Below are 12,431 nucleotides of genomic sequence, written 5' to 3' on the forward strand. Positions count from 1 at the left end.
ACATCATCCGCAAAAAGCCTTACCTCCGATTCCACTCCTTTACTCATATCATTTATATATATATAAGAAAACATAAAGGTCCGATAACACTGCCCTGAGGAACACGTCGTACGAAGTGGTGGTGGTGGTAGTGATTAATGTTTTAAGAGGAAGTACAATTGGGCAACCATCTTGTATATAACACTAATCAGAGAGAAAAGATGGGATCCGGCACTTCAGAAAATGAAGATACCTGCCAAGGAAAGACAAGGGCCACGAAGGTCCTAAAAATTAAAAACTCCCTAGGCCTCGAATGTTCTAATAGTGTCGGGGTCAGAAAAGAGCAAGAGTTAAACAAGGGAGGTTGGATAGGATAATGAAAGGGCGAAACCTGGCACAAGTAAGTGGAAGCAATGCCGGGACTCAGCTAAGGGCCCTATGGTCGTCAACCTATACTCCCAAGTTCAGAGCCCCCGGGGCCCCATTTAGTCACCTCTTCTAACAGGCAAGAGATACCGTGTGTGTTATTCTACCGCCACCACCCACGGGGGTAAAGTGCAGTCTTTACATACTGGTGACAAATTAATTACTTCTGCCTTCTGTAGATCCTCACATACACTCCTTTTGTTCATTAATGCTTCCTGAAATGTCTTTCTTGGAACCTGTTTCTGCCTTAAAGTACCTATACCCTTCCATTTTTCACTGAAATTTGTATGATTGCCAATTATGCTTGCCATCATATATTCCTTAGCTGACTTCTTTGCTAGATTCAATTTCCTAGTAAGTTCCTCCAATTTCTCCTTACTTCCACAGCCATTTCTAACTCTATTTCTTTCCAACCTGCACCTCCTTCCTAGTCTATTTATTCTCTGTTATTATATAGCAGGTTTTTACCATTCCTTACCACCTTTAAAGATACATACCTGTTTACATATTCCTCAGCAATTGCTTTAAACCCATCCCACAGACTGTTTACATTTTTAATTACCATTTTCCACTGATCATAATTACTGTTTAAAAACTCCCTCATGCCTGTCTTATCAGCCATATAGTACTGCCCAATACTTTTATGATCCTTTCTATCACATTTATTTTTAACTACAACAACAGCTTTATGATCACTAATACCATCTATTACTTCAGTTTCTCTAAAGAGGTCATCTGGTTTTTTCCAGCATCACGTCCAGAATATTCTTCCCTCTAGTTGGTTCCATCACTTTTTGATTCAATTGCCCTTCAGCTGTCCTGCCATTTGTTGGTCACGCTTCCTGTTGTTCGCATTACCTTCCCAACTGACATTTAGTAAATTGAAATCATCCGCTACAATTGTGTTCCTTTCCATATTGTTTCCCACATAGATGATTAGCTAATAATTCTGAATCAGCATCTGCACCACCATTTTCAGGTCTGTACACTCCAAAAACATCAAGTTGCATATTATATTTAGAGACAAGCCTTACACCTAGAATTTCATGTTTGTTATCTTCACTTTTTTCATAGCTTGCAAATTCCTCTTTCACTCCCTCCTACCATTCCTATCCTATATCTACGTTAAACACTCCAGGTTTGTGAGAAAATGCCTACATCCATTGTATCATTTCTCAGCCATGATTCAACTCCTATTTCACTATCTGGAAAGTATCTCTCTCTCATTCTCCTCAACCTAATGGTTGGTGGGTAGCATGATTGTCCTCGTCCAACGACCTTCTCTCCTGAGCCAGCTGCTTGATTAGTTGATATGGACGTCGCCCTTTAATGCCATCGAGGAACCCTGCTCTAGGTCGTCCTCTTCTAGTCTTTCCTTCCAGTTTCCCTTCAAGCAGTGTGGTGCACCATGATGAATGCCGGAGTAAATGACCTGTCCAACTACATCTTTTTGCGATCATTTTCTCTAGACTGATGGTTTCTTCAGCTCTCTTGAGAACTTCTTCATTTGTTAGCCATACATGACTTCCAGATCCCTGTACTTTTATCACCGCTCCCTAGTCCACCGTGTTTCGCTGAATGTATCTCCCTATAACGCTTGTAAACAAACTTCCTAACTTATACGTACCACTATGGTTCAAGCGATGGCCATCTGAGAGTAGATCCCCATCTCTTACCCACCCATTAGGATCAACAAATCACTGCCAATTTATCACATACCCATCCCATAATCTTGTTTAAATCCCCAATTACCCTCCAGTCAGTATCCCTCTTACACAGTATCCCACTGATAACAATCTCTGTTTCCTTAAACTTTTTCTGTGCTGCTGTAACCAGATTCCACACATCCCCAACTATATTAGTACCTATTCCTGCTTGCCTTACGTTATTCGTACAAATGTGGAAAATTACCACCTTCTCCTTAACCTCCTATTTTCCTCAACATCTGCCATAACCTAATTCCTGGATAACACTCTACCCTGGTCCCCTCTCCACAAGTCCGACATTTGAGTCATCCATGACTAGAGCCCCAAACCCACCTTCCTCATTTGTTCCCTTCCTCTCTTTGTCACCCTTAACTTCCTTGATGCCTGCAAAACCCACTTCCTCCTCCCTTTTGTCCCTCTCATTACCCTATTCCGCCTCCCTCTTCCTATCCTCTACATTTCCCTTTCTCTACTGGTTCCTTTCCTCTTGTCCTGCCTCTCCTCTGTAATACTTCCCTCTGCTGATCTACCGATTCCTCTCCTGGCCCACTGCCTGACTCCCTGCCTCCCCTTCCTTTGCCTACCTACTGTATCCTATACGTTGACTGAGAGAGGCCTATCTTCATTCCTGTCCCTCACTACAAGTCTACCGGTAATTATCTCCCTCAAACTTGCTCTCTCTTCTCTCATTTTCCTTAGTTCCCACTCACATCCATAGTCCTTACATCTGACTCTCTCAGCCATTCTTTTATCTCTTCAACTGCTTCTTAAATCTGTAAATATCCATATACAGTATAAGAACCTAAATCTCATAGCAAATGCTGGAAATGTTGTCTTTTCACAGCTAAACAGGCATTATACCGGGCAAACAAAGTTTGACTGGCTGATGACAAAAACCTCTCGCAATAATGCACATGTGCTGTGGTATCAGCTGGTTTGAACATATGTGCATTTGTAAGGTTTGATTTTTATCGTTTTATTGCTGTATGTGCAGATGTTACAGAAAAACCCAACTTACTGTGCTAATTTTGGTAGTGATTTTCGTGGCCAACGTTGAAGTTGTGCGCCAATTTTGTCAAATTTTCCTTCTGTTAACACTGTACGTCTTTGTGTGTGTTTCTGGTTGAGCAATGAACCAGCAGTCTGAAACTTATTCACAAGGTCATGAATTGAAAGCTTGGGGAGTGCAGGATAGGAAGCGAGCTAGCCAGCCAGCTAGGACTGCAGTTGTGGGGGGAAGCAAGCAAGCCAGCCAGCAGCCGGCCGGTTGGTCTTGGCTCAGCCGTGCACGGGCAGTTAGGAAAACCCTGTACTAGCACCCACAGAGTTGAAATGCTTTTTCTTTTCTAACAGGGATACTTATTACACTGTACACTGTTTGCATACAAAGCAATATAAACTATTCAGGAAACAGGTTAAAAGTCTGACATCTAATTGCTGTAGCTGTAAAAACTTACCCACGTTTTGAGGTACAAATCCCTGGGCCTGTCACAACCACAAGTATAACGTACAAGATAGTTATCGAGGAAGAACTGAATGCAACCTATATTTATATATATTGGAAGTGCGCACAAATGTGCATAGTACAACAAAAGAAATAATTTAAATATTATTTCTATTAATACTTAGTTTTGCGTATTCACTTATGGTTTTTGTTCGCTTTGTACACAGCTCGATGTGGTCCCGATCAAATCAAAAATTGGATGTATGGCTTTTCAGGCTCTATTGGTGGAAAAATATCTAATTCCCTTCATGGGAATTTAGTATTACCATTTGTGGTAACAATCACACGTCTTTTCACACAGTTGGCATATGCAAGTTTTCATCGGATTGTGGTACACCTTGTTTTTGCAGAGGTTATGATGGAAGCCGTACACAGATAGTCTCGTTAGTACATGTCTCATCTCGAAGTTTGCTGACGTCCAGGTTCTATCGATCATCGCACCCGTGCTGTAGAATTCTGGCCTATATTTCAAAGCTAGAGTCAAGTACCATGTCTGCCCAGTGACATCACATTGGTCAAATCCATGGGAAACCAGAAATCAATACCCCTACCCCCGCCAACCTCATGGGAAGTGTTGCCAACACAAAATTCCTTTCACCACTGCACAAACTTTAAAAAACCCACTAAAATTAAATGTAAAAAAATGCCAAAACTGTTTTTAATTGTAATTATTGAAACTGTAATTTGTATTAAAATAATTTTAAGAACTAATAAGAAAACTGTTTATAGACTATATGTAAATTATGGAGAGTAAGTCTATTACTGTGCACATAACAAAATATTCTGATCAGAATCATCTTCTTCAGCCTCGTACTTCATAAGAGGTGGCATGGAGCACTGGATGATTCTCTTTCATTTCCCTGACTTGTAAATATCCACCAGAAGGAACCATACCCATGTTCATAATTAACAATCATCTAGGCCTACAAATGATATATAAATGATAATCTTACCTTTGTAGAAACAATACACAAACATTGAAATCGTATGTATTGAATTCGTCTATGCCAAAATGATTAACACTAGAAGGATGGAATGAGTCGTACCACCTACTAAAACGGAGGGGTCAAAAGTGACCCTCGAGTGATATATAAGTTTTATTCTATTATTTGTGAATAAAGATGTTGGGATATATTTTCTACAGTGAAAATAAATATCAATGATCTTCCTGATTGAATATTATATTAAATAGTATGTTCTAAACCATACAGTCATATAAAAAATTCAGTTATAAATGGATGTAAAATCAACTAAAAGTCACAATCATATATTTTATGGATACAAAATTAAAGTCTCTTGTGTAATTAGTTTTCTATTTTCATGAAGCTATGTATCCATACTAAGCACATTGTTCAGTGGTCTGAAGAGCACTTGATGAATTACAGTATGTCTATGAATGAGTATATCATCAACCTCAAAGCTTCCAGACATTCTGCAGAGGTGACGATCTTCATTTTTCCAACACATCTCTTCCAGACAACCTTTCTGCGTGCCTTACACTCGTGCCCACCTTTCATGTCCTTCTTGCATTTGTTGCGCATTTGGCATTTCCTATGTTTTTTGGCCAGATTAATGTTCAATATCACTATCACATCGTCTGCAGTATCGGTCCTTTTTTTTCTACTCTGGGTATTTGCTGCACTAAATTCCTCAGCAAGTTGTAGGAGAAAGTTTCTTTGCGAGATCTTGATAGCCTATTTGTAACCTATTTGTACAACACCCATTCGTTTATTCCTGCTAATTCTAGAACATTAATGAATGTGTGTAACGGCCACCTACTTGCAGCTGGCTTGACAGTATACTTTTTGGCCATTAGGTCGACTCCATACTTGTATCGTTGTAATATGTTACGGTGTCGGGTTTCTTCTTTCTGTCTGTTCCTATCTGGACATCTAGATGAAGTGAACTGAGCACATGTACATTCTTACAGACCTTGCCTTGATAAATACTCGAAAGTTATATTGTTACTTTTTAGAACTAGTGATCAGAAAGTTTTCACCTCCAGCAGAACCTCCCCTCTTACCCGATTTATTGTACCAAGAAGACTGGTTCCCTGGGATTTCAGCTTTTCAGCCAGCTGCAGTGATGAAAAAAAAAAAAAAAACTTTTTGAGGATAAATTCATCCATGAAGAGCCTCTATGCACTTGTAATGCACTGTTGCACTCTGCTAACATGTGGTACTCTGCTTTAGGGCAAAGTTTGAGTTTGATGACAGAGTACAGGTTTAACATAAATAATAATAATAAAACACTGTTAAGCGCAGTGGAAAACAAGCCCAGAGGGATTGGAACATAAAAGGGTGGTAACATGTGTACAATTAAAGGAAAAGATAGTTTCGATAGTGATAACAACAACCTTTACTTGAATAAATATATATGTGTACATTACCGACCAGCAGGGTACAAAAGAATAACATAATTCGAATGATAATTAGAGACAAATTTCAAAAGTGATGTTTAGTGTAAATAGTTTAAATAGTTGATCCAGATCCCTACATGTACACAGGCTAATGCCAAAATCATTACAAAGTATAATCTATCAGGCAAATGTACATTTAAAAAAAAATAGCATAAAGAGCATATAAATTTAAGTAAACAAGCAACCCTATTCGAAAAGATCAACAGTAAGATTAATCAAAACAGTTAGACAACGGTAGCTAAATTCATATACAAGTCTGTTGTCTATGTACCATATATCATACAATCATTAATCATACAAAATTTTAAACAAGATACGGGGTAGAGACGGGAGGGGAATGAGGGAAACTGAGATACACGACCAATAAGAAAAATGTTCTGATCAGATGCATAGTAATAACTGCAGGCACATGAAGATAGAATATATTTGAAGGGTAGAAGTAGTTTGAATACGCTGGAACGTGTATTATCGGTACACTTTATCTTGGTGCATTTACACCTAGTGCTGAATCGGTCGACCTTGGCAATCTTCGAGTTTCGTACTGGCAACACAAACTATGAATTGCTTAAGCATCGTTGTGTGACATCTGGCGTACACTTTACGTACTAGTACTGTTGTTTACACAGCAAAGCCAAACTAAAGAATTCATGCTAGGAACAAGATTCGCATCGAGAAATGTTATATAATGTTATATAATGTGTATGTGACACAGTTGTTGGCTTAAGATAATAACGGTTTAGAAGCTTCATATCGATCGATCATATTCTCCATTCAATGCAGATTTTATTTTCATACAGTTGGCAGCACTACTGGGACCGGGACAGCTCCCTCCTTACCCCCCACCCCCGTACACAAATGCACCAAGATAAAGTGTGCCGATAATATGTCCAAGCTTGCTTTAAAGATCCGTACCCCAAGAACACAGAATGGAATTTAGTGCCCTATAAGTTTGTGACTCTCCCAACTCCCTCACCATTTAGAAAGATGAATGAAATGATGTTTTACATAATATGATCTCTATGTCTCACCTGAAGAACACCAGCAGTCGATGGGAGCTGAGAGCCAGTTCTGTTCAATAGTTATGTGCTTGCACATCCAGCGGGAACGGCCTCTCGTTCAACTTGGCGAGATAGGCCCGATGACGAGTATTTATATGGTCTTAAAGTTCATACTAGAAGTTGTGAGACATAGAGTTGACGTCAGGTGAGCGGGAGAGTCAGCTGATTGTCCAGGATTGCGGTCAGTTAGTGCAAAATAAGACCGGCAGAAGGTAGTGTAACATGAGGTTGGCAGGAGTACACAGCAGAGCACCCTTTAACTGTATTTAGTTTTCCATGTGATGCTGGACCTGACTCGTCCCCAGAGTCACCTTCATTTAGTTCCTGGACAAAAACTATTATATCATCCGGTCTCAAACAACTTCTGTGCTCCATATTTAAGGAATCATTCTCAAAACCACTACAACAAACAGCTCAATAAACAAACTACAACAAACTGTTTATAATACAAGTTTCACAAGCTCCTTACTACGAATGGCAGGATGCAATGAGCTAGAAAGAGGACTATAGAGTGGCTATTGGACCGCCATATTTGAATCTACTTGAAAGCCACGTCCGCCATATTGTAAGCGACCAAATCGAGTGGGCTTGTGATGAAGCAAGTACAGAGGCTGCGGGAATAAATACCGTTTCACAGTTTTCTTTATTAGGGAAGCACTCAAATATGCGCAATGTCTGTTTAAAAGGACATTAAAAAATACAAGATACAGGCTACGTACTTACATATTGTATAAAGAAAGAAAATTAGCGCATTTCCACTAGTCCGAATTACAAAACAAATCACAAGACATTGCCAAAAATTTAGACCCACTTACAGGGAATGAAAATATAGAACAGAAAACCTTGAGCAAAGCAATATAACAACATCGAGAAATAATTCATATAACTTTAATAATAATAATAATAATAATAATAATAATAATAATAATAATAATAATAAATACTGATATCTTTCCATTTACCTGGAATTGGCATTTTGTATGGGTTTAGCCTAATTTTACGCCGGCTTCCCTTCCTGACGACGCCAACCCTAGGTGGAGTGATGTATTTACTATTGCGTGCTTCTGTAGTGGTTTGTAGAATGTTCTGTTGTGTGTAGATGAAGAAGGTTATCCAGTCCCGGATCCAGAGGAATTAACTGTCGACTACCCGGTTAAAATGCTCAACCCGGTCGAATCTGGTGCCCTCTGAACCAAAGGCCAGCATGCTGATCATTCAGCCAAGAAGCCGGACACTAAACAACTTGGCAGGTTAGATCCTGGCTCAGTACGATAGTATTTAGGTGCTCAAATCCCTCAGAACTCCTGCGGGACAACATTCCGGCACCTCGGCTTATCCGAAAAAGTAGTTAATAGGGCGTAAAACTAATAATAATTTACGAAAAATAAGTATTCTAGAGCCGTGGGGTACAAGGTTTGAAGTGAACAATGGTGTAACAAAGTATCCCTTAATAATAATAATAATAATAATAATAATAATAATAATAATAATAATAATAATAATAATAATAATCAAAAATAACAAGAATTTGTAGGATAAACAATTTGAAATAATTGCTAAAAAAGAGAACAGTTCTTCTTGTGATAATGATCTTAAATCACATAAGTTAACTTTCCTGAATAATTCACTTCGATTATCTTTGGAAGAAGATTATGGTAACGCCGATTTTTTATTTGCCTTATGTAGCACCCACTCAGACACGCCTTATAGCTACGATGGGATAGGAAAAGGCTAGGACTGCGAAGGAAGTGTCAGTGGCATTAAGGCACAGCAGCCCCCGTATTTGCCTGATGTGAAAATGGGAACCATGGAAAACCAGCTATCAGTGCTGTCGGCAGTGGGATTAGAACTCACTATATCCCGAATGCAAGCTAAGAGCTATATACCGCGAACCACGTAGCCAACTCGCTCGGTAGTAGTGGTGATGTAGGACTGAAAGTCCTCATATTACTCCGTATCGTTGGCAAAGGGGATGAGGTGACTAGGAAATTCTAAATATTGTAGGTGTGGCGTTGGACAGCAGGCGTCTTGTAACATCGTTGTTCACTTTATATTTATTTTCAAAATGCTGGGGAAATGTGCTCTGTAGGATACAATGTAATAATAAATAGTGGTATTGGTTTTTCGTCCTACCGACTACTTAGTACGGTTTTCGGAGAAGCTGAAGTGCCGGAGCCCCGGTGGAGTTCCCTTACGGGCCGGTAAATCTACTGACACAAAGGTAACCTATCTGAGCACCTTCAAATACCAAATACAAGAAAATAAAAGTAGGCCTAATGTACACGTGCTGGATTGTGCTACATAGGCAACGTAATTCTGCTAATCGCCCAAAACTGTGTACTTTAGTAAAAAAAGAATCTTATCTAAAATATGATATTTATTCTTCGTGTTTTCTCTACAATTTATGCAATTGCATGCCACACACGTAGAGAGCATATTTTCTTCGATCTAATCTATTAGAAGTATCGCACCGTATGCGGAGAAATTATATGAATGGCGCTTAAACTATGGAGTCGCTATTTCGCCTTGGCACCACCCAGAGCACTGTAGCAACCATGTTAGCCACTCTATAGTCCTCTTTCTAGCTCGTTGGCAGGATGGCTGGTTTGTTCTAACCTTGACTCACGTTGGTGGAGTGGGGAGGGGGTAAATAGGTGAAGGTAATAGATGGAGTGGAGTGGGTGAAGAAGCTAACAGTTGGCATCACGCATAGGAAACAAATTAGAAGCAAAGTTATGGAAATACGATGCGAGTTCTTGTAAAACCTAATATGGGTAAAAAATGACCGTCCTTCTAGGGTAAGTGAATTATAGGGGCCAAGGTGTTAGGGCTGGGGCATCCAAATTTCAAATAAAGCCTAAGTGACGAAACGTCACACAGTGTGAACGAAATCTTAGATATTATAAAAACAGCGGAGTGTTGAATTCATAAAAGGGTAAAAAGTGACCCCTCCGTCTTTCTAGTGTTGAAACCTAATAAATAGCTGGCAGCTGATGGTAAAATTTTGTAGCTACCCATGGTTCTAAAAACATCAGATATAACTACGAAACCACCGACTTGGCAATATTACGCCTGGAGCCTCTGATTCATAGTGCTCCAAACACCCCTATCAGAAACATCCACTGATCCATTCCACTACTAGCAAAGAAGTTGTTAGAAAGTGTTTTTAGGAATGAGCTTCAGAAGGTTCCTCAACAAGGATCATAGAAGATCATGGTCAATAAAGGGGAACATTATATGAACTCCATCACACTGTGACCTGTTTCACCATCCATGGTTTTCACCATTGGTTTCCACTACAAGGTTTGCAAAATAAAAATCTTCCACCAACCAGATTTAGATTGTGTTTGTGAACTGTGTGAAAAGGTGTACGACAGATATTGGTATTCTCGGAAGACAATCTCACTGACAGTTTTTTTTTGTAGTGAGTGACTTAATGGTCATGATCATTCTTCCTTCCATGGTATTCGAGCCATTTATATCTAAAAGTCTATTCAATTATAGTAATAAATTTTTAACTGTGCACAATGTGCATGGATATAAGTTACAATGAATAAGCGCAATATAAGTAAGTAACGTTTTCTCTTAGATTTCACTTCCCTGGATAAATGAAAATACATGATAAAACTATTAAAATTATATTTATAACATCATTTTGAATGTTTCAAAATAACGTAAGGTGCGTGATTCCTCAATTTATTCACTCTCATGAGAACTATGAAATATAATTTGTTGCCTTAGTTTTGAAGTGGTGGACAATTACTTATATTCAGCACCCAATAAAAAGGAAATACACCCGAAATAATGTAATTGGCTTTATGTCCCACTAACTAATTTTTTACGGTTTTCTGAGATGCCAAAGTGCCGGAAATAATCCAGGAGTAGTTCTTTAACGTACCAGTCAATCCACTGACATGAGGCTGATGAATTTCAGCATCTTTAAATACCACTGCACTGAGCCAGGATCAAACCTACCAACTTGGAGTCAGAAGGCCAGCGCCTTAACTGCCTGAGCCACTCAGCCCAAATACAACTGAATGGATTATGTTACACCAATGAAAGGCTCTAGTAATGCTAACATAATCTTGACATACGGCATAGCAACACTTCACACAATGATGGTAACCTTAGTAATGAAACGTTCCGACACTAGGCCTATAGATATAATAGGTTTTTACCCAAAGAACATGAAATCAAAATCTGTATTGACTCTAAACATTGATATTTAACTACATGAACGAGCTTCAGTTCGGTGTAGTCTGCTTGATAACACATAACCACAGCATGAATCGCAGTAAGTAATGGTAGTGTTAAACCCTGCATTACAAACCGAGCCAAGCCCTCCAAGTCACTATTTCTTCTGTCGAACAGTATACAAACTGCTCCACTTGTCACACAGTTTTGTTATACTGTAATCCAAGATTCAGTCAAATATTTCTGCAGGCAACCACAGGTTATTGTAAAATTCACTTGTATCTAAATCACTCGACACTTTAAAGCACATAGAGAATGACAGAATATCAATTATATTCCATTTAAAGTAATATTTTTTGAGGAACACGAATAGGTACACCGTTTGGAATTGGAGAAAAGACTTCCCCAACCTCAGACGTATTCTCAAAATAATGTATGCACTCTACAGTTTCGTCATCGACTTCAAAATAATCACGATATATATTCCTAATCAATTTCTCTCTTCATGTTTCATTCCGTAGAAAACTTAAGAATAGTCGTATCAAAGGCATTACCATAGTTAGACTTAAACCTGGTTCACGACACTACCAAAACAAACATATTCTCACATTACTGCGCATGACTGCAGATTTCAAGTGTCCACTAACTCATATAAATACACTCGCACATTATATTCTACAAATAAACTAACATTTATCGTCAAATTTAATGAAATTACACCGACTACATATGATAACAACAAACCAAAACAAACCCGCATTTCCAACATATCAGGGTACTCTGTTCTGTTCGTGAAGTTGATTTGGGCTCGTTATTTCACCCAGACACAATACTGTATTATATTTGTACTAGTTCTACACGCGCACACAAGTAGTACACCAATGCAGTTTACAATGTTTTCTGAGTACGAAGTACTTGAAGATTGAGGGAAGTAGACCATGCAGCGGACTCACAAAATGGGTTCAAAGCACTTGAAGTAGTTCAGGAAAAGACGTATCACCTAGAAAACTGAGAGTGAGGAAATACGTATACAAGACAAGGAGATATAGGAAAAGCACAGGGACACAAGGTATACTAATCTTCACGCTAGAGTGGTCGTGATAAATTTTGAAGAGTCTCTTGCGTTTAAGGATTACTTGGTGACA

General features: G+C 38.9%; 1 protein-coding gene across 2 annotated transcripts in view; it reads right to left on the reverse strand.

Moving 5' to 3' along the window:
* Positions 1-12,083, reverse strand: part of LOC136871997 (uncharacterized) — a 176,424-nt gene extending 164,341 nt beyond the window's left edge. The window contains exon 1 of one of the 2 annotated variants that reach the window (XR_010859854.2): positions 7,063-12,070. Coding sequence is in view for 1 of the 2 variants with exons in the window: in XM_067145787.2 (XP_067001888.1) it covers positions 12,041-12,055 (15 nt within the window). In the remaining variant the exon portion in view is untranslated. Of the gene's footprint in view, positions 1-7,062 lie in introns of both variants that reach the window. The other variant, XM_067145787.2, reaches the window with a different exon arrangement.
* Positions 12,084-12,431: the final 348 nt, after the last annotated feature.

This window comes from Anabrus simplex, chromosome 4, assembly GCF_040414725.1.
Source record: "Anabrus simplex isolate iqAnaSimp1 chromosome 4, ASM4041472v1, whole genome shotgun sequence".
NCBI lineage: Eukaryota > Metazoa > Arthropoda > Insecta > Orthoptera > Tettigoniidae > Anabrus > Anabrus simplex.